Source organism: Rhinolophus hipposideros, assembly GCF_964194185.1.
Source record: "Rhinolophus hipposideros genome assembly, chromosome: 1".
NCBI lineage: Eukaryota > Metazoa > Chordata > Mammalia > Chiroptera > Rhinolophidae > Rhinolophus > Rhinolophus hipposideros.
The window spans coordinates 28764171-28788350 of NC_138047.1; the positions used below are offsets into that span (position 1 = coordinate 28764171).

Consider the following 24180-nt stretch of genomic DNA (forward strand, 5'->3'; position numbering starts at 1 on the left):
TTTTTCTAATTCATGCCTCAAGTGCTCACAGTACTCCTGCTCAGTCAGTGCGGGAGGCAGAAGCTTCTTGCTCTTTTGAAAAACTTAATTCATGGAGATGTAAAAGTCTTGTTCTTTTCCTTATTTGTTCTTCTTTTGTGATTTTTTTTCCCTCCTCCCGTCTCTTCCCTTTGTTCGTCCTTTTCCATTCTGTTTCTTTTTATTTCTCTTTCTTTCCTAAGGGTACCCAGTCTGCTCCATAGGTGACTGGTTTACCTATACTCAGGTTTACCTATCATTTTCATGGTCTGGTTAGAATACTTCAGATCTGCTTACAATACTGCAAAGTCCTGGCAGCAAACATACATCTCCCTGTAGTGAGGATAGATTACACATTACTGGGAGGAAAAGTCTTGTTCTTTCTCTATTTCCCCAGGGTAAAGGGAAATTGAGGTCAAGGTTGACACATATCATTAAGTAGGGTTTCTGCCCATAGTCATGAGAGACTGGACGATACTGGACTGGACCTCACACTGTAAATAACTGGAAAAAAAACACACCTGGATGAAATATGTGAAATAAAGCTTTTCAGACATAGAAAATAGGCAGCAAAAGATTGTGATTCCCTAATACAAGGGAAACAAATGAAGTGAACCCTATGATTGTTTCCGCTTTTTATCTGGAGGCAGTTTTTGGACTGTACTCAGGAAAATCCAAGCAGAGCATGGAGGCCTCACTGAGTTGAGAAGACTGAGATTAGAGTTTGGGGCGACTGACACAGTAGAGGTTGTAGGAAAAGATATCAGAGAAGGGGGAGCTATATAGAACTTCAGAAATGTGCACAGAAGTTCCCTTGAGTCCCTTGAGCAAAGCTCCGTAAGGTCGAGAAATGAACAACTTCAAAGAAGCTTCAAGCTGAACAAGTCTTAGGTCTCACATAGATAGCTCACCTATCTATGTGACACAGATAGCTCACCTTTAAGTTCCGGCTAGCCAGAATGAATATATCTTGTTAAACACCTGGGAAATTCAGTAAAAACTCTAGAAATGTAATAGGGCCAAACTAGATCTACTCTAACAAAGCTTAAAATAAGCCTCAGGAAGATCAAGCTAATACTCTACTTAACTCCCTGTCAAATCAAAATGTAATTACTCATTGAAGGAAGGTAAAATCCAGACATTTAACAATGAAACATACACAATGTTCAACATTCAGTAAAAATAAATAGACATGTGAGGAAGCAGGAAAATGTAACCCAAAATGAGAAGAAAAATCAGTTACTATCAAAAGATCCATAAATAATAAATCTGGATGGAATTAGCAGACACAGACTTTATGACCAGTCATTCTAAATATACTCAAGAATTTAAAAGGAAACAAATATAATGATGAGATGGCTATATTAACATCAGAAAAATGTATTTTAGGACGAGGAATATTACTAGATATCAAGAGGGACATTTTGTAATAATAAAAGGGCCAATTCATCAGGAAAATGTAAAAATCTTAATATGTATGCACCTGATAACAAAACTTCAAATTACATGAATCTAGTCAGTCAGGAAATAGCATCTATAGCTGCTGTTTGAAATTAAAAAGGACAACACCACACAGCTATGTGCAAGTTCTTTATCACCATAGATTTATTGAGTAAGTAAACCATCCTAGGGCATTATTGGGGTGATAGGAAAACAGTTTAATAGATTTGGATTTGACCTCAAGAAGTTCACAATAGGGTTGAAATACAGAACACACACACACACACACACACACACACACACACACACACACACACATACATACACATTAGAAGATACGTCTCATGCATTTTTCTTTAAACTTCTGCCTTTCAATTTTTTTTTTTCTGTGAGCTATCTATCCACCGTTTATTTTTTATTAAGACATGGCCAATCCAAAAGGAATGATGTGGTTGTGTTCAAACCAGGTTGCTTCTACTTTTTCATTGTAGTTAATCTTTCCATCATCCTCTTATTCTTCTTAACACAATCAGTGCATAACATATTATCTTCTAGGTCTGGGTATGGGAAAGTGCAGGCCGGTAATAGGAAGAGAGAGATCATCTTCTTAGGAGGGTCAGGCATCCACGCCTGACCTACATAGAACTGCAGGCGAACCCAACCCTCTCTGTCTGCCAAGAGAGGTCTGCCATGGACACCACCTGACACCAGAGGTTTGCAGCAGAAAGTTCTCAGCAGAAGTAGGAGTGGGACATGAATTCATAGCCTTGGTGAACGGCTCTTGCAGCAAGTCTTGCCCATGCTGCCAACATGGCTTCCTGAGCTGAAGTTATCACTTCAACACTATTGGTCATTTGCTCTCTCTCACTCATCTTACAACTTTTCTTACTCCTTGCTTTCTTGGTCACCATCTTGCATTTCTTTGAACTTGACTCCTGTAGTATTTCAGGAATGTTTTGTTTTTCTTCACAGTACGCATGTTCCTTGAGCCTCAGATAAACGTCTATTTTCTTGCCATCAGTACTCAAATTAAATTGTTGGCACCAGTTCCGCAAAGTGTCCCAACGCACTTTATTAATTGAAGGCAAAATGGTCGGCAAGGGGAGCATTGGTTTTGGACAAGCTTTGAACTGTTCACTTGTTTGAGGAAGATAAACTTCATTATCTAGCCTAGGAATCATCAGGTTGTCTTCTGAGATTGAAGAAATGCTTGGTTCCATTTGATGTTCTTCATTAGGTTCCTCACTAACTGGAACCAATGTGAGAATCACACTTTCTTCCTCTAATTCAACCTTAAAGTAGTCCTTTTCACTGCTATCAAAATTTGAATTTGCCATTCCCAGGAACACTCAGAAAACAGCAAAGCCAGCACAGTTAAGGATCCCTGCTGCCTTTCAATTTTTGAATCAAATCAATCATTAAGCTCTGTTGGTTGTTGTCCATCCTGAAGTATTAGTGCTTGGACTTATAAATGTCATAGCAGCTGCTTAGTCATCCCTGCTATGCCCAGATGGCTACATGGCCCCTCTCCTAGGTTCAGCTAGAACCCACAGAACTGGGAACCTGGTGGAGGGTCATTGTTAACATTACATCAGACCAGAGATCTACTTTGGGGTCCCAATGAGGGCTTGCCATGAGCTGTGGTGGGCCCCCCCTTGCTTCCACTCACTCTCAAAGCCAAGCAGTGAGCCATCAGTGCACTCACATTAGGAGAATTCTTTAAAAAACAAAAACAAAAACATTAGTTCTCAGGTGATTCACACTCTTTATGGTTAATTGAACCAGTAAAGCTCCACTTAAGATGAGAAAGGAGCCCTCCTTGTTCTCAAATATCCACTTTATACACACAATTTAATCTTTTAGAATTCAGTCATATTTCCCAAGGAAACTGCCTGCAGGTAGTGGTGGGATTAGAATGGATTACCCCTAAAAGAGCCTTTTCATAAATCCAAACTCAGCTAACAGGAAGGGCTTTTTGTTGCCTTTTAATAAATTACTGAATTTTTTTATGCCACTTTGTTCCAAGAAAGATTAAAGTAGCTTACCAATAAAACTTCTACAGATTTCAGCTGGTTCCAGAAAGGAAGAGCAGAGGCCAAAAAATATGACAAGAAGAGTCTTGCCTGAGAATGACAAGTTGTTTCTGAAGCTTGCTTCCATCTCTGTGTAAAGACTATGGACCTTGGAGTCAAAGGAATTGGGATAGAATCCCAGCCTTGCCACCCACAACCTCTGTGGTCTCAGCTGGTCATGAAACATCATGGAGGTGAATCTCTCTCTCTCTCTCTCTCTCACACACACACACACACGCACACGCACATGCACATGCACACTACAAATATTAGTTGTCTCCTTCATGCTCTCTTTACATCCTTGGTAGAGGCCTTATCATTCATTATTGTTACATGACCATAGCTTAGATCTTTCAGGATCGGAAAGTTGGTCACTGTTCTTACTGTTAGAAATGTACTTGTCTGCCTTCTCCTGTGACTTATTCACCTCTGTTCTTCATCCTGGACAGTGTCTGGCATGGAGATGTCAATGTACTTTTAAATGAAGCCCTCACTCTTTCTAAGAAGTACTCAACAAGCTTTCCATTACCTTCTTTAGAGAAGAAAAACAAAGCAAAATAAAGCAACTCCTCCCAGTTTCTCCTGTAGCTCGCTCACAGAACCGGTCCTCTTTGAAGATGAGGCCATAGCACTCTACAAGGTGAAGAGCTGAGATGTCAGGCCCTGTATCTGCATCCCAGCTCCTCCACCTATTAGCTGGGTGATCTTGAGACATCAAATGAGGACATGTGTGTACACGGGCCAGGTGAGGCCTGGCTCATGGGAAGGATGGGAAATGTTGCCTCTCAGCTGTCCACTGCTCCTGTTGCAGGAGGCTCATGGGGATATCCAAGACAGGACTCAACCCGGACCAGTGGTGAGCAGGTGCCTGTCTCCACAAAAGAAAGAATTCAATAGCAAGACAGATGCAGGAAAGCACAGGGAGTTTAGTGAAGAGAAAATATACACTTAAGAGGGGAGTGTGGGCAAACTCAGAGATGGAGTCACCCGATCAGGGATTCTTATCCCTCCGGGCCAGGAATTGGTAACATCCCATTGATTTGGCTTATTCGTCTCCTCGCCCTGGGCAGGACCCTCCATTTCCCACTCGTTCTTCCTTATTTGGCTCCTCCAGAACTGTCATGGCGGCAGATGCATCATGGAAGTTGGAGTAACTGAAATGTAAATGAGATCATAATGACCTTACAGTTAGCTAAATGTCAGGTCTCAGTCATAGAGATTAGCTTTGCTGGATGAGACTAGTTCTTGTTTTTCTCCAGCTGCAGGTGCCAGATACAGTCACTTGTTACTTGTGTAACCAGTGAGGTGCCTCACGTTGTATCCTGAAGGGGTGGCCAATTTCATAGGCTACTTATCCTGCCTCACTCCTTGCCAGACCACACTCTTAGGTATAAAAGCAGTCCCCTCAACAGTTAATGCTGCCTGATCCAACTCTGCTCTATCACTCAGTTACTCTACTTTACACTCTTTTCCATTTCCCTCACACGTAGTTTTTCTGCTTTGTTGTTTATCTTTGCTTTCACGAGGAAATAGAGCTTGGTAATTGCATGGCTGGTTTCTGTGGAGGTCCTGGCTGTATCAACAGCACTGCAGCAAATGAAATGGAATACCCCCTACCTTCCTTTCATTTTTGTTCCTTAAGAGAAAACTTGAATTAAACAGACTGCCTGAGGAGATCCCCAGTCTCTCAAATTGCTGGGATATGGGGTACGGCATTGGCTCAGAGATGAATTAATGTCCCGACCGGCAGGACAATGCAACGTGGGACGAGGGGAAGAAACCTGTTGAGGATGAAAAAAAAAAGGGGGAGACAGGAGACGCGAAGAATGGAGGCAAGACAGGGATCTGATCAAGCCTCAAAATTTTATTACGATGGCGGGTTATATATATAGCTATGTCAGATGGGGGTGGGATATGCTATGTCATAGGGTGGCGAGGTACTTGTCGCGGGCTGATAGGCTAGGACAGGGCGATGCCATATGAGGTACAAGGAAATGGGCAGGCTCTGGGTTTGGCGCGCGCGGGCTCTGGGTTTGGCGCGCGCGGGCTCTGGGTTTGGCGCGCGCGGGCTTTTGGTTTTGTGACCAGGAAGTTCTGCCTAGGCAAGGCCTGGGGATTTCTATGGCTTCCGACATCTCCTCCCTTTTTGTTTGTTTTAAGGAGGTGGGCCTTGACCGAGTGAGGGAACAGAGGCCTGGTTCCTCCAACGAGCAGAGCTCGTTATTGGATGGTTTTGGGTATCTTTTGTGGAGGAGAGGTAGAGATTTTTTGATACCAACCTCTATGCAAACCAGGTATGTTCTCAGGAAAGTTAAAGGGAGCCGACCGTTGTGAGTCGAGCCCTTTCCTTGCAAATGCTTTGCTTTGCACTCACCTAGGTGCCCATACCCCTCCCCAACTCGTGGGGGGAGTAGACATACCCTTAGTATTATGTCGTCCCCGTGGGGAGGAAGCCAAGATAGCCTTCTTCGAGGCCGTCCCCTGTTGCTAGCCGCTGATAATGGATTTGGATTGGTTTGGCCAAAACAGCATCGATTTGGTTTTTAATGAGGTCAGTAATGCGCCTAAAAGCCCATGGCCCGAAGGCTATTAAGAGAAGGATGCATAGGAGGGGGCCAAGGGTGGGGAGCAGGTAGGGGAGAAGTCCGTTGAGACCCGTCCAGAGTGGGTTTTCGAAGAGTTCTTTGCGTCTTTTTACTAGGTCCTCTTGTAGTTTTTTGATCTTGTCTCGGACGATCCCGGACTTGTTAGCATAGAAGCAGCAGCGTTCCTGTAAAGCTAAGCAGATACCTCCCTGTTCTGCAGTGAGAAGATCTAGGCCTCGACGGTTTTGTAAGACTACTTCAGCTAAAGAGTCAATCTGATCTTGGAGATCATTGATGGTCCCAGAAAGTGTTTGGACATCATCTATCAGCTGGCGTGATAGTTTATTGTAGGACTGGACTGCAACACCTACTCCCGCGGTACCCGAGGCTATTCCAGCAGTAATTCCTAGCCCTACGAGTAAGGGAATGGCTGTAATAGCACGCTTGTGGCGCCCGGTGGCAAATTCTAGGCTGGGGAGAGGGACAGGTGTGTCTCCTGGGATAATAGAGATATCAGGGAGGAGACTAGCTGAGACACAAAGTCCAGTCCAGTTGGTGGGTAACGTGGTGTAAGCGAGGCTGTTCCCACATATGAAAACTTGTCCAGGGCTAGAACACAAGGTTCCGTTAACTTGAATGATGTTAGAACAGTTAGTAAAAGTGACAAACCCTAGATCTACATCAAAAGTGTTGTTTTGAAATCGTCCCTGATAGCAGGGGGAGGTATTAAATCCTACAGGTTGAACTCTAAGAGGAAGGGAGAGACGGGAACAGTTAGAGATTTGTGTGTTTACTGTGATATTGGAGGGGATTGCAGTAGGTATGGGAGTTCCCATAGTCATGCAAAGCCAGCAGTCCTGGGCAAGAGAAGGGTTGGAATGATTTAAGGCCCAGAAGGTGGATTCGAGAATGTTGTTGGTTTGTGTGTCTAAATCCATATCCCGGGATTTTGGGAGAGCCAAGGGGTGGTAAGTTAAAGGGGGGAATAGGTGGTGGAGTATTTTTTGAATGTGCTCAGTGACAAGAGTCTCTTTTAATATGTCATTTGGCCCTCCGCCATCTGAAATGTGGACAGGCATTTTAGTTGGCCAACAGACTTTATTTCCAATTGTACCACTGCAGCCCGCCTGACTATATTTGTTATTGTCAGAGAGGGAGGTGGAGTCCCAATCGCCTCCGAATGTGGCGGACCTACGTCTCAATAACATGGCTGTGAGATAAGTTTGGTTGTCTGAGCCAGTACAAATTTGGGTGGTTGTGTAGCAGGAAGAATGCATTTGATCAAAATAGCTGCATTCGCTGGGGCAGGGCGGTGGTAGTCCTGCAATGGGGGGAATAATGCGGGGCTTATTGGTACAGGTCCATTGTGTTTCATCTATTCCTAGTCCGAATCCCCCCTTTATATTAGGATTATAGGCGAGGTAGGCTACTTTATTACCGCAATCAGTGGATGCTAAGTATGCTAAATCTACCTGTCCTTGTGGGGCTGGCTCCTCGGTGTGGGCACGGAGGTATCCACTGGGCACTGTGCCTCCCGGGCAGTCACATGGGTTGCCATAGAGCTGTCTGTATAGCTGCTCGCGGCTTACGGGGGGCCCAAACCCTCCGTAAACGGGGATGATGAGGAATGTGAAGAGTGTCAAAGTGAAGGACTCCATGAAGAACTTTATGTCCTGTGAAAAGAGAGAGAGATTTTCTCAGGGAAGATATCCCTGGAGTCTTTATGTGTTATTTGGATTTGGGGTGTTGACAGGCTTAACGAGACGCTCTGGCAGCCATCGCGCGCCGCCTTCCTGAGAATCATAAATGCAGGCTGACCCACGTCCCCAAATGAGGACTGGATCGGGGCCGTTCCATTTGGAGGTTAATGGATCTTTCCACATAACTGTAGCATATTGATTTTTTGTTTCTTGGTGCCAGAAGCGATCGGCAGCCGATTTTCCCTGAGCGTCAAGTTGTAGGAAATTAAGGGTAAACAATGCATGGCTGAGAACATTACGAGGAGATCCTTTGGTCGGATAGGCAGTGGTGGTTTTTAACTTGTTGATGGTGTTTTTGAGTGTCTGGTGGGCTCGCTCTACAATGCCCTGGCCTTGGGGATTGTAAGGGATGCCAGTGACGTGTTTGATTTGGAATTGAGCACAAAAGGCTTGAAATGCCTGGGAGGTATACCCTGGTCCATTGTCTGTTTTTATAGTTTGAGGTTTTCCTAGTGTGGTAAGGCATTGGAGGGTATGGGCTATGATGTTTTTTGTAGCCTCGCCCCCATGAAGGGTGGCAACCATGAAGCCGCTGAAGGTATCTATAGTTACGTGTACATACTTTAAATGGCCGAATTCAGGAATATGTGTAATGTCCATCTGCCAGATTTGTCCAGGGAGTAAGCCCCTTGGGTTAACTCCTAGGTGAGGAAGAGGCAGAAAGGTTATGCACCCTGAGCAACTTTTAACAATGTGTCTAGCCTGATCTCGGGTAATTTTGAATAACAAGCGAAGTGTGTGGGCATTGACATGATGTAAGTTGTGGAATTGGGTGGCTCGCGTTATAGGATCTAAGGTTAAGGGACATACTAAGCGGGTATGATTGTCTGCTATAGCATTGCCCTGTGAAAGAGGTCCAGGGAGGTCAGTATGAGCCCGAAGATGACTAAGGAAAAATGGGGTCTGTCTTTGTAGTATGAGATGTTGTAGTTGTTGAAAAAGTTTGGCAGCGCTGGTAGAGGGCTTGATATATGGCACTGTTTCTAGTTGGGGCACAGACAGGGCGATATAGGCACTATCAGTGTACAAGTTAAAGGGTGACTCCTGTAGTTTTTTAAACACCTTTATAACGGCATAAAGTTCAACAAGTTGGGCAGACTGAAATGGAGACTGCACCTGAAATCTTTGTGAGTTAATGACATATGCTGCTACGCCAGAAGAAGACCCATCCGTGAAAACCAAGGCGGCATTTTGTAATGGTTTAGTGGCTGTTATCTTTGGAAAAACAAAGGGATGTAGTCTGGAGAACTGTAGGAGTTTATTAGGGGGATAATGATTATCTATCTTGCCCTGAAATGATGTAAGGGAAATGATCCAGTCATCGTTATTTTGGGTTAGCCAATTAAGCTGTTCTTTAGTGTAGGGGAGAATGAGCTGATCAGGGTCCCTGCCAAAGTGTTGTCGGCTTTTTTCTCTTCCTATCTTAATAAGTTTGACTACCAGGGATGGGTATGTGACTAGGACCTTAGACGGGGAGGAGGGTAAATGAACCCAGAAGAGGGGATTATCTTGCCATAAGACCCCAGTAGGTGTATGAGGGGTTGCACAAATAATGAGGGAGAAGGGCTGTTTGTATGATAGGAAGGTGACTTGTTGTTGTTGAATTGCCTTTTCTAGTAATTGAAGAGAGCCCTTTGCCTCAGGCGACAGCTCTCGAGGGGAGAGAGGGTCTGAGTCTCCCTGAAGAATATCAAAGAGGGGCTTGAGGTCTCCTGTAGTGAGCCTTAAGTATGGTCGAAGCCAGTTAATATCTCCCAAAAATTTTTGAAAGTCATGTAAAGTGTATAAATGACTAGTTTTAAGTTGGACTTTTTGGGTGGTTATGGACTGATTATGTAGCTCAAATCCCAGATAGTAGTAGGGGTCTTTGAGCTGGATCTTATTGGGGGCAAGTTGGAGTCCATAAGTGGTAAGATTGTGAGTTAAGTGTTGGCAGCATTGGAGTACCTCTGTGGTGGTCTTTCCTGCTAGAAGGATATCGTCCATATAATGAATAATATAAATAGTGGGCCATTGTGTTCTAACAGGATCCACAGCTTGTGCCACAAATTTTTGGCATAGGGTGGGACTATTGGCCATGCCTTGTGGGAGGACTTTCCACTGAAAGCGCTGCATAGGACCCTTGAAGTTGGTTACAGGCAGGCTAAATGCGAAACGCTCTCTGTCCAGGGGGTGTAAAGGAATGGTAAAGAAACAATCTTTAAGGTCTATAATAATCTTGTGATAGTTAGCTGGGATAGCTGTCGGGGAAGGGAGGCCTGGTTGGAGGGCTCCCATGGAGAACATGGTTTTATTAATTTCTCTGAGATCCTGAAGGAGGCGCCAAGACCCAGACTTCTTTTTAATAACAAAAATGGGTGTATTCCATGGCGAAGTAGTTGGTTCTATATGTCCTGCCGCTAATTGTTCCTGCACTAACCGAGAAGCTGCGGACAACTTTTCCTCAGGTAGTGGCCATTGGTCCACCCAAACGGGGGAATTATCTTTCCATTTTATCTTCTCCGCATGGGGTGCAGGAGGATCAATGGCCGCTAGGAAAAATCCTGACTGCCTAATCCTTGTCGGTTAGGGTTGGGCTTTATAGAGAGGGGATTTTTTATCCCTTGACCAGCTTTTCCCAGTCCCTGTCCAGGGAGATAGCCTTGGTTAAGCATCTGTTGAGCAACTATTTCGTTGGGGCTGCACATGATAAGTTTGAGTTGTGATAGGATATCACGGCCCCACAGATTAATGGGAATTCCAGAAATAATATATGGCTGGACCTTACCAGTATTGCCCTCTTCGTCTTCCCATGAGAGTATTTTAGAGCTTTGTCTGGGATTGGCTGATTGTCCTATGCCCTGTAGATGGGTATATGAGGCTTTAGAGGGCCATGTTGAAGGCCAGTATCTATCTGAGATGACTGTTGCGTCCGCTCCCGTGTCTATTAAACCTTGAAATTTTTTTTCATCTAAGTACAGGGTTAAAAGTGGCCTCTCTAAAGTGACCTGTTGTATCCAATAGGCATCTGAGGAGCCGAAGGCGGACTCCCGTCTCTTTGGTGTCAGATATTGTTTATTAGAGGTGTCTAATGGGAGAAGCACAAGCTGTGCTATCCTTTGGCCTTTTACTATGGATACAGGGCCCAGAGGGGCCGAGGCTAAGAGTTGTATGAGTCCTGTATAATCATTATCTATGACTCCTGGGATTATATTCAGGCCGGCGAGGGAAGAGCTGCCCCGTCCCAATATAAGTCCAAATGTTTCCGGGGGCATAGGTCCCGTCGTGGTGGTGGGAACGAGTTGGACCCCTTGGTCTGGGGTTAGTATCGAGTCGGCGGCGGCACAGAGGTCCAGTCCTGCGCTTCCGGGGGTAGCCCGGTGGAGGGAACCGACACTTGAGCTGGGAGGATCTGAGGACTTGGTTGTTGGGGAACAAACCTGACAGCCCCTAGGTTGTGTCCCGATGGAGGGGCCAGGGGCTGGCCCCGACTGGGGTTTCCCGGTTTCCTGGAAAGGGGGATACCTTCAATATCTGTTTTAGAATAACAATCAGAGGCCCAATGTTTGCCCCGTCGACATCTTGGGCACACGGTGGAAGGCATTGGTCTGGAGGGTGTCGGTGGGGGCTGTGATGAATTTTGGGGTTGTGGACCTCTATTTTTTATTGGGCAATCTCGACTAAAGTGTCCAGGTTGTTTACAGGAGAAACATAACCTAGATTGTTGATTAGGAGGCTTGTTTGAGGCAAAGTCTCGGAGGGCGGCTCCGATAGCGAGTCCCAAGGTATGGGAGGCTCCAACCCCTGAGCATAGTTTAATGTAGTCAGCAAGGTTGCCTCCACGGTGGGGGCGAATGGTTGCCTGGCAAGTGGGGTTAGCATTTTCATAGGCTAAATGTTTAACAAAGGCGCTGTCGTTCTCGCCTTCTCCGACCAACCGTTCGGCGGCGTCGGTGAGTCTGCTGATAAACTCACAATATGGCTCCTCGGGGCCCTGACGAATCTTTGCCAGGGAGGTGGTAGCGGAGCCTTTTGGGGGTAGGCGGCGCCACGCCTTGAGACCAGCGTTCTGAATTTGAGCTAACAGCCCCGGGGGAAAAGTTGCCTGGATTTCATTGGTATGATAGGGTTTTTCTCCTAGTAATTTATCCCGAGTCCATGATCTTGTTGTTCTATTTTCACTATTGCGCTGTGCTATCTCTCGGCAGTTTTCTTTAAACTCTGTGTGCCAGAGGACGTGGTCCCCCCCAGAAAGGGTGGCACGAGCTAATTTAAACCAATCATTGGGTGTGAGCCAACGGTCACTGAGACCTTCAAGAATTGCCAAGGTGTAGGGCGCTGTCGGGCCATAAGAGCTTACTGCACCTTTTAAATCTTTAATATGTTTGATGCCTAGCCGGTGATATTTTTGGCCAGTGGGATCATTGGAGTTGGGAGTGTTATCTTCTGGGTCTTCTGTGTCAGAGGCCTCATCGGCCGAGGGGGGATTATGAGAGTCGGGGGGTTCATTGTCAGTCTCTTCCATTGTATCCTCTTGAGAGGGTGGGCCACGGTTTTGGCTGCGGGTAACTGGAAAGGTCATTAGGGTCTTTTTATTAAGTATTGGGCCTTTTTGAGGTTTTTCAGGGTTTTGGTTAGGCATTAAGGTTTTAAGTTCTTTTTCAAGGGCATGCAGCTCCTTTAGGAGTTGCATATGTTCGCGTTTTTGTTGGAGTGTCTCTCTAAGAGAAGAAATTTCTTGGGTTAAAGATATTTTTGCCTGCCTAATGGGATCGGTTAAGGATGGGGTGTTTTGAACTAGGGTGTCTTGAGGGAATAGGGGTGGGTTTGGGTTTAAGACTGGGCCATAGAATGCTGGGAGTTCCTGAGGGGGGACATAAGGGGGAGGGGTATGTATTTTTTGTGAAGGGGCGCGCAAGGTTGGCGCGGCGAGGCCCCAGGGATCTTCTTTTTTATTATAGCGGGCAGCTTGTTCCTCTAAATCTATCTGGTCTCTTGGGGAGAGCTGATCCTGATTATTAAAGGCCAAAAGGGAAGGGTAGATTTTAGGGGGGTCTTTTAATGGGTGATTCTCTAAGGCAGAGGCTTCCTGATTATCAGCTTGTTTTTTAGGTTCCTCTGGCATGTCTATTGAAACAGATTGGCAGACAGAAGGAGGGCGGGAACTCTCTTTTAGGACTGTTTCCCCTGTCTGTAAGATCTCTCTAACATCTGGGTCTGAGGAATGTATTTTTAGGATATCATTAATCAGATTCCAATATGAGAATGCCGATACAGGGACCTTGTTGGGTCCAAAAACCCGATAGTAATCATTAAAACAGTCTCCAACTCTCTTCCAATATTTTTGATCAATCGTTCCTTCTTGGGGGAACCAGGGGAAGATATCAGAGACAAAACTGAAAAACTCACGTAAATCTTTTTTTCTAGCCTTAACTCTCCGCATCTTGAGAGATTCCTTAATACCCTTAAGGAAGAGTTCATGTGAACTCAACTCCTGTCCCATGTCAATCACCTACTCACCAATCTCTCGTCCTTCGCTGGGCGGCTACTCCAACGTCGGGCAAACTTGGAGTCTTTTCTTACGGGTGAATACCTCGTGAACTCCAAACGAGCCTTTTTACTGCCGAGGGGGCTGTCGAGTCTTGTCCCTTACGGGCTCGAAACAAGCCACACTCGCGCCGGGGAGGCCCTCGAGTCTTGTCCCACGAGTGAAAACTGCGTGGGCTCGAAAGAAGCCAGCCCGTGGAGGCTCAGGGAGGGGGGGGCCGCGGCGGTTTCCAGAGTAGGTGTCCTCATAGAATCTTCGTACCTCGGGCCCCACGTTGGGCGCCAAAATGTCCCGACCGGCAGGACAATGCAACGTGGGACGAGGGGAAGAAACCTGTTGAGGATGAAAAAAAAAAGGGGGAGACAGGAGACGCGAAGAATGGAGGCAAGACAGGGATCTGATCAAGCCTCAAAATTTTATTACGATGGCGGGTTATATATATAGCTATGTCAGATGGGGGTGGGATATGCTATGTCATAGGGTGGCGAGGTACTTGTCGCGGGCTGATAGGCTAGGACAGGGCGATGCCATATGAGGTACAAGGAAATGGGCAGGCTCTGGGTTTGGCGCGCGCGGGCTCTGGGTTTGGCGCGCGCGGGCTTTTGGTTTTGTGACCAGGAAGTTCTGCCTAGGCAAGGCCTGGGGATTTCTATGGCTTCCGACAAATTAACTGTCCTCAGCTCTTCCAGACACCACTGTCTGGGGCTTCTGCATATATCTTACATTTGTAACATACTGGCTGATTGCTTGTCCCAAATCAAAGTGGTTATGAATGTTTTGAGGGTTAATGTTAAACAGTTGTGAGTTTAAAAATAGATCGAATTCCTTCATTCCCTCTTCTAGTATTTCATGGTAGAAAACAGGCAGAGAGAAACACACAGAGAGGGAACATGAACTGGTTTGTTCATCGTAACAAGACTCATCCATCTCACACTGAACTCACATGGCAGTGGCAGCCACCCCGTGTTCCCTCCTTCCTTCCTTCTGTCCCTCCACGCCCCCCACCTCCACTCTTCCTTCCTTCTTTCTGCTATTGCATAAAACACAAAAATGAATAAGAGGAAAATATGAGTAATCATAAACCTGAATGTGGCCTTCAGACTATGTGAGATAAGGTTGGAGCTTGGGAAAACGGGAAAGTGTCTGTGACACTCCAATGGCTCCTTTTCCCTAACCAAGTTTCTTACCTTCATATAAAAGTCTGCTTCCAAGAATGATGGTTCTAAACTCATACTGTAATGAAAATGACTGACAGGAATTAGTGTGCTGCCTCTTCCAGAGGTATTTTCATGGTCATCACTTTTAAAAGCCAAAGAACCTCAAGCATTTAACATTGACTATTAGGCAAGAGGTAGAGTTGTTTTGAGGCAAGAGGTCCTACCCAGGGCTCCTGAAACTGCCTCTGAATTATCCAGAGAGGTAAATAACTAAAACAATCATCACTCCTTTTTTCCCCCCCATCTATTTTTATTGGGAAAAACATATGTAAAAATAAAGCTTAATTAAAATAGTGTAACTTAAAATGTCTTCAAAAACAAAACATACAAGTACACACTGGTCCCAAGCAGAGAGGATCTCCTCTCCACACAGCCATTTGTGGAATAAATATAGTCAAGAATAGTCAGACTATGGCTCACAATGCGCTATATATGTGGGTTGCCTACACAGAGAGCCAGTCAGAACTGAAAGCTCCTGATGGGACAAGTCCCTGCTGTTCAGACGAGATGTCTGGTGAACCTCACGGGTACATGAATTCTGTTTTCTCAGAGAAACAATGGAATACATGATGATTCTGAGCAATTAAGATTTGGACAAAATTTCTAGACTTCAGAAGCCCTAAGCCTCTGAGTTGAACACAGAAAAGTTGGGACAAAATGATTGGCACCAAATATCCAGTCCCAAGAAAAACTGACTCAGGAAGGGCTCAAAATATAAAAAAACAGCCTCTGATGTGCTGTGATTGCTGTGCTCATTGAGCAAAGGGAAAGAACCACTCCAGCTGGCTAGCCATGCCTGTAAAGGCCAGCCCTTTATGCAGAAGAAGGAAACACAAGAAAAAGTGGACTTAATTATAGTTGCCATTTATTGAATGTTTCCACTGTGCCCAGCCAGTTTACACATTTCACCTCATTTAATTCTCTTAACTACCTCAGAGATGGGTGCTATTACTACCCCTGTTTTACAGCTCAGGAAATAAGACCCCGAGTAAGTGATGGAATCCACGTCTTCCTATTGTGTTCTCTCTACACTTTTCATGGTTAGTTGGATTGATGCCCAGCAGGGAAGCAGTGAGCCTAAAGGAAGATGCGGGGAACTTGAGCCTAGCTGTGGTCTTGTGGGGAAGGAGGTGGCAGGGCACAGAGGCTGGGCAGGGGCAGACCCTAGACAATTGATAATGCCCAGTGTTGCATGTCATGAGCATAAGAACAGGATGCTATATGTGCATGAACGAGGGCACCTAACCTGACCTCGGGCGAAGGAGAAAAATGTCTCTGGAAGCCAGCCAGAGAGATGATACGTAGGTACTCAAAATGGAGGAAAGAGCTGTGGAGGGTCTCAGAGGCAATAGAGATCCTGGGGCCTGCCAGGAGTTTAGTTCTGTAGGAGGGCAGGATGCAGAGGAGAGAGGAGCCCAGGTCTCGTGGGGCTTGGTGAAAACTGCTTGACATTGTCCCAGAGGCAATGGGGAGCTTCTGAAGAGCATTCAGCAGTGAAACTTTTTAAAAAAGTGTTTAAAGCAACTTGAGTGTGGGGATTTTGGCTTGAGTGAGATGGATCTTGGTGTCACTGACCTAGAGAGAGAATACAGGTGTAGCCTGTTAGTTTGAGGAGTACGTTCCAGGTGATGTCCAGGGTGGAACTGAACTGAACAGTGTCCTATTTTCCCACACAATGCCTTTCTGAAAAGTCTCATTAAATTAAATATGTGAGGAACCAATATGATCTTACTGTTTCTGGAAAGGTATTTTTGTTGTTGTTGTTGTTTTAAAATCCATAAACATATTTTGGACTTAAGATGCAATTTTAATTTTATTCTTTCCCTTCTAGACTGAACACAGAGCTAACTAGCTGAAGTCTAATTGATTTTTTGTTGAGGCCAACAATTTGTCCCTTGGGTCTGCTTAATGTCTCCCATCTATGGCTCATCTCTATGAAGCTGATGAGATCTGTATTTCTGGTCACTGATATTATCACCTTTGTTTTCCAAATTCCATTAATTTTTTCCAAAACATCTTTTAAAAGGCAGATCGTGAAATTGGGGAGGAATTTGGTGACTGCCTCGTAAGTTGCCTTCAGCTCCTAGTTACCACTAAATGGCTACTTCTGCTAGGAAGTTGTTCTGAGGTGCCTGTGGGTTGGGTAATCCTTCATATGTTCCCATAAAGCAGCACCTGTACTTTCCCTCTGCTGCATCCCTCATGCTTTACTGTAACAGCATTAATTGCATTTAAGATTACCTTTCTGTCAAAGGCAGGAACCCATTAATTTCTTCTTGATTGTATTCCCAAGACTTGGCAGAGTTCAATCCATTTGGAATGAATGAAGTACTCCATGAAGTAATATTATCGCTCCCATTTCAAAGATGAGGAAACAAGCTCAGATAGGTTAGTATTTGCTGAAGGTCAAACCCTGGTAAATGGTTGGAATCAGGACTAAACCCAGTCGCTGTCACCTTGAAGTCAGTCCTGTAGCCCTACTAATTACCTCTGAGTACCAGTGACTGCTTGGATGAATAAATTTTAACTAATTTGACCCTACCTTCAAACAAACAAAAAATCCCACCAGTGAAAGGAATAGGAATATTTGTGGCAAGTTCAACTTCGTCTGCTGGATGTGTGTAGTGTTCATATGGGACAACGGCGAGGACACCTGGGAATCGTCCCACTGAGTCTCTGCTCTGCATGTGGCTCCACTGCTTAAGCCTGTGACTGAGATGTTAAATGCTGTCACTGAGAAGTCACACTGGGTAGTGCAGTCCATGTGCATGCCCTATAGAGGACTGTGGAGCATTTAGTAATGCCCGAAGTGCTACAGGGCTGCAGGTCCATGTGAATACAAAAGAGAGTCGGAGTTAGCCAGGAAGGGCTGTGGCTAAGGCCCCCTCCCTCACCTGCTGCAACCTTTGTTCCAATGCGTCCTTCTTAGGGAGGCTGTCCCTGACCACCCCACTAGACCTTGGCATCCCCTGTTCTCTTTTCTGCTTTGTTCTCCTTAGCACTTATCACTGTCTAGTTCATAATTCATTTTGCTGAAGACATTTGTCTTGTTGTCAGTTCTTCCGACTAGAATGTAAGTTCAGTGAAGGCAGGGAGATGCATTTGTTTCATCCTCTGCCATTTCCCTACTCCCTGGAGTAGTGCCTGAGACATAGTAGGTCCTCAGAAAATGTTTATTGACTGAGCTGTGTTCATCACACTATCAATGATATTTTGAAAGGCATCCATAAGTAAAAGGGCATTGACTGTAACAGTAATGAGTAAGAGGATGATTCCTTCCAGCATGGAGGGGACAACACACACACACACACACATATGTTTTATATAAATATATATACATAGACATATGTATGCAATATATAACTTATGTGTATATATATATATATATATATATATATATATATGTATATACATACATACTGGGGATTCTAAAAAATGTACACATGTGACTTGTATTCATCTTTTGTTATCGGTATATATTGAGTATTACAATTTTAATACAGTTTTTCCTTTCTTAAAATGTGTATACATTTTTTGGCACCCTGTGTGTGTGTGTGTGTGTGTGTGTGTGTGTGTGTGTGTATCATCTTTAAATAGAAACACAAATAAAACAGGGTTATGTATTGATTGGCTCACAAAAATGTTGTGACCAGAGGCTCATAGGAACCTAACTCTGTATTTCCCCTAGGAGGCCCTAGTAATCACTAACTCAGTATTTGTGGCAAATTTACAGAATGTAACTACCACAAATAATGAGAACTGACTGCAGTTGTCTTTTACTGAGGGCTTGCTAAAGGTCAAATAATGTGCTAAACCTCATTTAAATTAACCCTGATTCTCAATAAACTTGTAAATGAAGTAACATCTCTAGTTTATAGATGAAAGCACTGAAGACTGAAATAATTTGCAAATATCATTAAGCTACAGAGAGATGAAGCCCAGGCTGAATAACAGGTGACTCTGTTGTTCTCTTTCCTTTTTGCTAAGTTCATTTTGTGAATTAATCCCAGTTGGGCATCTTGCACAATTCTGCCATATCCATGTCCCTTACTCCCACTGGGTTTCTTTTGCACTGGACTGAGCATAGTGCTCCTCCAAATCGTCTTTCTTCCACAGATGCACACATGGAAAATTCCCCATTGATTCTGGGAGACTTTTATACAGAGCGTGCTACATGTTTGATGCGTTAGCCACATCCTTTTCCTCCTCTCCTGTACCCATCATTCTCTGGCAACGACTAGGGTTAGGATCTCAGGTAAAGCAAAAATGTCTCCTAGCATGAGACAGACGGGGAAAAAAGGAGAAAGAGGAAAAAAGACCAAGAAAGGGGGCAGGGTAGACTTAGAGAAGGAAGAGCAAAAGTGATAAAGATGGCAGGGAACAGGCAGCCTTGGCTATTCAGAAGATGCGTGAAAACAAAGGGAAAGACCATGAGTGGGAACGAAAAGGAGCAGATCCTGAGATGCTCCAGTCACTGACACTCATGTAGTTCTTTATGTCTGAAAACTATTTTCATTTCTATGATCTCATTTTGCATATCACAATCACTGTGTATAGGTGAAGGGCACATTCTTTTTTTCTACTTTACTAATGAGAAAACCAAGGTGTGAAAAGCTCTACTGATTTGCTCAAGGTTACATAATTTGCTCCACATTCAAAATAGGTTATTTATACCACAAAGCAAAATTCATAATTGCTTTCCTAGTGTTTCAGTTTTTAAGCCAATGCCATCAATAGGCTGTCAGGCAACAAAAATTTTCCCTTTATTTTATACTCAAGCCATATGACTATTTCAGTATTTTTACATAACTACAACTTCCCTAAGTTTTATTGCTCATGTTGAAGCATTTGACTAAAATTAGCAAAATTGTTATTCTTTTTAAGGGGCTCAAAATGTTTTTCAGTGGATGGAAACATGTCATGTGAATAAAGTGACTGTGTTGTACTTCTCTTTTGAGAATCTTTCTAGGAATATTACTAAAGTCAAGAATAGATCCGAAATGAAGAAAAGATAGGAATGTAAAGAAAGCTTTTGGAAGATTGAAATCATTCCTTTTAAAGTCTACAATTTCCACCCTGATGATAGATCTCCAGTGTGGAAGGACAGGTTCTTCCTAGATAGAAATGCGACAGCCAGGATTTTGATGCAACTGATTGATGTCAGCAGGTCCAGACAGCGATACTTTAGTACAAATGTAACAGGCATTTATGAAGCTGATTTAATGGTAGCAGCCTTGGGCGAGATGGGGCTGGGAGATGCAAAAGGAAGAGACAATCTGTGAAGGGTTTTTGATCAGTTAGTGATTGAAATTCCACCGCTCTGAGTTGCTGCATACCCACTGCATCTAAGGTACTCTTACTGCTGCCATGTCATGTCTACCTCCCACAAACCCCGAATGGAACAGTATAGGGAATAGGGATTCTCCATATTGTAAAAAGAGGATATCTGCAGAGATTCAGTGACTTCCCCAGTTACCAGGTGGTTTCCCCAACTTTGCACCCAGGCCTTCTGTCACTAACCCAGACAGGAAACAGCTAGAGAACCACTGAGTAACAGCCTAAAGTTGGGACACAAGTTCAAAGTGCAGATTCATGCTTGCCTCAGTGGTCCAGGAATTGAGAACGAGGACAACAGCCTTGCAGGTTATAATGGGTTATACTTCATAGAGAAGACAAAACAGGAACAGTTCAGTGTTTCTTTAACAAGTGAAGTAATATGGTAATATTTTCAAGGAAGAAACACTTTTTTCATAGAGAATTTACTTGGTTAGTTAACAGAACTTTTCTTTCTTGGGCTAAATGTAGTTACTTCTATTTTATATCCTGAAGTGTCTGTCTCTCCTGGTGGAGACATGTGAGCACTGCCACGGGCCTGGAATGTCCCAAGAGGGTAAGAATAGCCCACAATGAGAGATGACTCCTGCTGGCTTCTGGTCACTGCAGTTGTCAGGAATCCTTCGCCTTAGAGCTTGGGGCCGTCTCAACTCAGCGACAGAAAAACTGACCTCTTGCTCCTGGGCTCACGTCTTTCTTTTCATATCTCCTGCTCTCCCTTTTAAGTCATTTGTAGCTAAGATACATTTATTCCTGCAAAGATTTTCCACCTTCTTGGAGATCACAAGCTTCCGAGGTGTCCAACAGCCCTGAGTCTGCAACATTCTGGCAGCATGGACCGTTTGGACTTACTGGGGTTCCTCATTATCACATTAAACTGCAATGTGACCATTGTGGGTGAGTACAGCAAATAGTCCCAAAGCTGTTATTCTTTTTGTTTTAATCAGTTTGCCTATTCTACCCCCAAGAGAAAGGTCTATGTACTGCCAGAGCAAAGGGAACTGTGGGTTCAAGCTTCTTCTGATTTTGCCAGGGCTTCATCACCATTTAAGGAAGCCTTGGGTGTCAGTGTTATTTCTTTCACAAAACGTCTTCTTGCTGATATTCTGGTGCTGAGTTTGAAGACTGAAACAGGTGGTAGGGGTATTTTTGTGTAATTCTTCTCTGGTTGCATTACTAGAAAAAGGAATGATATAGTAAAAGTTAAAGAGAAATTAATGATTTCTTCTTGTTCATCGTTGTAGGGTTTAATCTTGAAGTTTAATTCGTGATGATTAGCAATTTCTCTTGTGCACTTTGAAACAAACACCAATTTTAGTGTTTTTTTTTCAATAAAGAAAGTAATAAGGATTTCTGAGTTTAGTGCAGACAAGTCAAATTTTTAGAGGTATGGGTGTCCTAGAAAAAGGAATTTGAGAAAAGGATTAAAATATGCCCTCAAAATTGTATTTTTCTTACTTGTTATTTTGTAGAATTTAAACAAAGTCAACTTGGTCTTAAAAGTTTGAGTCAATGACTTTATCATGTAATGATATTGTTTAACTGCCTTCATTTATAATAGTTTTGTTTTTCTGCTATCAGGTAATGTTTTCTGTATCTTATTACAAAACAAAATATTTACAAATTATTCTGACTGAGTCTTAAACATGCCCAAAACAGCTGACTCATGACATGAAAAGACTTTTGAAATTATTTTGATTCCCTAGGTTGTTTATATTTATTCATGATAAATTGAAAAAAGACAAACCTTCTTATTTCATAATAATTGAAGTGGGGGAAAGGAATTGTGAATTACTGAAAATTTTGAAAAATCGAATGTTCTTAAAGACATTTGATTTCAAAGACCATAAAGCAACATTAAATATAAGCCCTGTTATTAAATAAAGGTCTTGTGGACCATTATCATAAATACTTACTGAAATTAATAGTCGTATCTGCCATACACAGTTACAGGGATGTGCTAACATCCTTTTCGGAAAAAGCTTATCCTCCTAAGAAGAGTAAGATCTTATTTGTATCATTAATTTGCTCAGCCCAACTTTCTTTACAGGTCTTTCAGTCCCGGAGACACTACCAAAAGTTTGAACTAGCAGAATCAGATTAAACATTTTTAGTATCTATTCTTCTTTAAAATCTGCTAATCTCAAAGCATTTACAAACAAGTAGTTCACACGGTGTCTGACACATTGTAAGTGCTCAATCACTATTTGTCAATTGTCCTAACCAGCTGATTGCTGTGACTAAAGTGCATGCTTCTGAACTTCTCACTTCACTCTCAGCCCCAGTCAATATTCAAACGTTGTCAGGAGGAAATATGTTTGCGTGGTGGTGAATGGTGCCGGACCTGCCTCCTCTTTTCCAGGGAAAATCTGGCTTATCTTCACGATCCTGCTGAGGATGGTGGTGATCATAGTGGCCGGGTCCCCAGTCTACCAGGACGAGCAGGAGAGGTTTGTGTGCAACACACTGCAGCCAGGATGCGCCAATGTCTGCTATGACATCTTCGCCCCTGTGTCCCATCTGCGCTTCTGGCTCGTCCAAAGCGTGTCTGTCCTCCTTCCTTCCGCGATTTTCAGTGTCTACGTGCTGCACAAAGGAGCCGAGCTCGCCGTCCGGGGACCCTGCAAGTTAGATGGCGGTCCCGGGGGCCAGGACCCCTCTGAGCCCAGTCCTGGGGATGGTTGCTGCCCGCCGCCTTGCAGGGAGGGGCGCAGCCCGGTGGTGCCAGACTTCTCCTGCGGCTACATTGTGCACCTCTGTCTGCGGACTCTGACAGAGGCAGCTTTCGGGGCCTTTCATTACCTTCTCTTCGGATTCTCGGTCCCCAAGAGGTTCTCCTGCGCCCACTCTCCCTGCTCTGGCGCGGTGGACTGCTACGTCTCTCGGCCCACGGAGAAGTCCATCCTGACGCTGTTCCTCTGGGCGCTCAGCGCGCTCTCCCTGCTGCTCAGCGTGGCTGACCTGCTCTGCAGCGCGCGCAGGAGGACGCGTGAGGGCCCGGGCGGGCGGTGGGAGGAAAGGGCCGCGCTCGAGCAGCCTGGCTCGTGGGCCGCAGGGCACGGTGCCCACAGCCCCAGCGGTCAGTCCGCTGTGTCAGGGCGGATGGAGCTTCCAGATGAGGAAGAGAGTGAGGGGCTGTCTTCAGCCAGCGACAAGCTGCCCAGGGCTTGCCCTGAGCCTGGGGGCAGGTCCCACAGAGAGACCTCCCAAGACGCCAGCAGCGAGCATCCCTTAACACCCTGCAGTCCGCCGGCCAGGCACTGCCCAGCTGGTCCGCGGCAGCCCCTCACTCGGGGGGCCGGCACTGGGAGCGCCCCGCTCCTGGGGTCCAAAAGGTCCGAGTGGGTGTGAAGAGGGTGGCCAGGCAGCGCAGGGAGCGGCGCTCCAGTACCCGGGCCACCGTCCTGTCCGAAAGGAGACGGGGCCCCGAAGATGCAGCATCACCTTGGCACCTGCTAAATGTTATCTCCACAATGTTCCTGGAGAATATGAACAGGCAGGAAGACCAGCTGGCCCGGGACAAATGGACTTGGTGGGAGACTCAGACTCGCGCTATTGATTTAATCTAGGTAACTACTTCTGCTGAAAAAAAGCCCTTGACATTCAAATACGGCCTGGAAGCTAAAATGATGAATTGGAGAGTGTCAGGTGACTTACTGATCATGCTACACTCTGGTCTCTGGTCTTATTCTTTGCCATCGTATGTGCTTAATGTAAAGCGTGTTCTCTTACATTTATAGAGCTCATGGTTTCCTGGTGAATTATTATGAGGGTTTTTTTTTTTTTCTTCTTGGATAAAAGAGGCATCTTATACATGTCAACAATAGAGAGACATTAGTTTACCTTCTCCAAACCCCTTTAATAAAATCAATGCTGGCTGCATTGTGATATCCCACTTCACACTTCATTGTGTTTAGGAGAAATGACAAATGAAGAAAATAAGGTTAGTAAACAATTGGCGTCTTTGGGGGGCATCTTCGATGGTTATTGTATGTGGGTGGAAGGTGCCCAGGAGGTGGGTTGGGCCTGGGCTTGCTAGGTGTCTCTGAGCGACAGTCCTCACTGAGTAGAGGGAGCACTTTGCTATTGATGAGTGGCCATAGAACTGTCCCGTGTTTCCCAGTCTGGGTTTCACCTGTGTCCTTTAGAGAGTTGTCCAGTTCAGGATGCTCTGAGAATCTTCATATTCTAGTGGAGAGGAGGAGAAACACTAGGAGTGCTGTGGCC

General features: G+C 44.7%; 1 protein-coding gene and 1 pseudogene across 2 annotated transcripts; one reads left to right on the forward strand and one right to left on the reverse strand.

The window, feature by feature from the left end:
* Positions 1-1932: 1932 nt before the first annotated feature.
* LOC308497058 (developmental pluripotency-associated protein 2-like) lies at positions 1933-2795 on the reverse strand (annotated as a pseudogene). The gene has a single exon. The product of its transcript is annotated as a developmental pluripotency-associated protein 2-like (transcript).
* Positions 2796-20786: 17991 nt separating this feature from the next.
* Positions 20787-23304, forward strand: GJD4 (gap junction protein delta 4; the record flags this gene model as incomplete). The annotated part of the gene is made up of 2 exons (XM_081045188.1): positions 20787-20850; positions 22316-23304. 2 exons carry the CDS (start codon positions 20787-20789, stop codon positions 23302-23304), a joined length of 1053 nt encoding a protein of 350 aa, XP_080901314.1.
* Between the last annotated feature and the right edge of the window lie 876 nt (positions 23305-24180).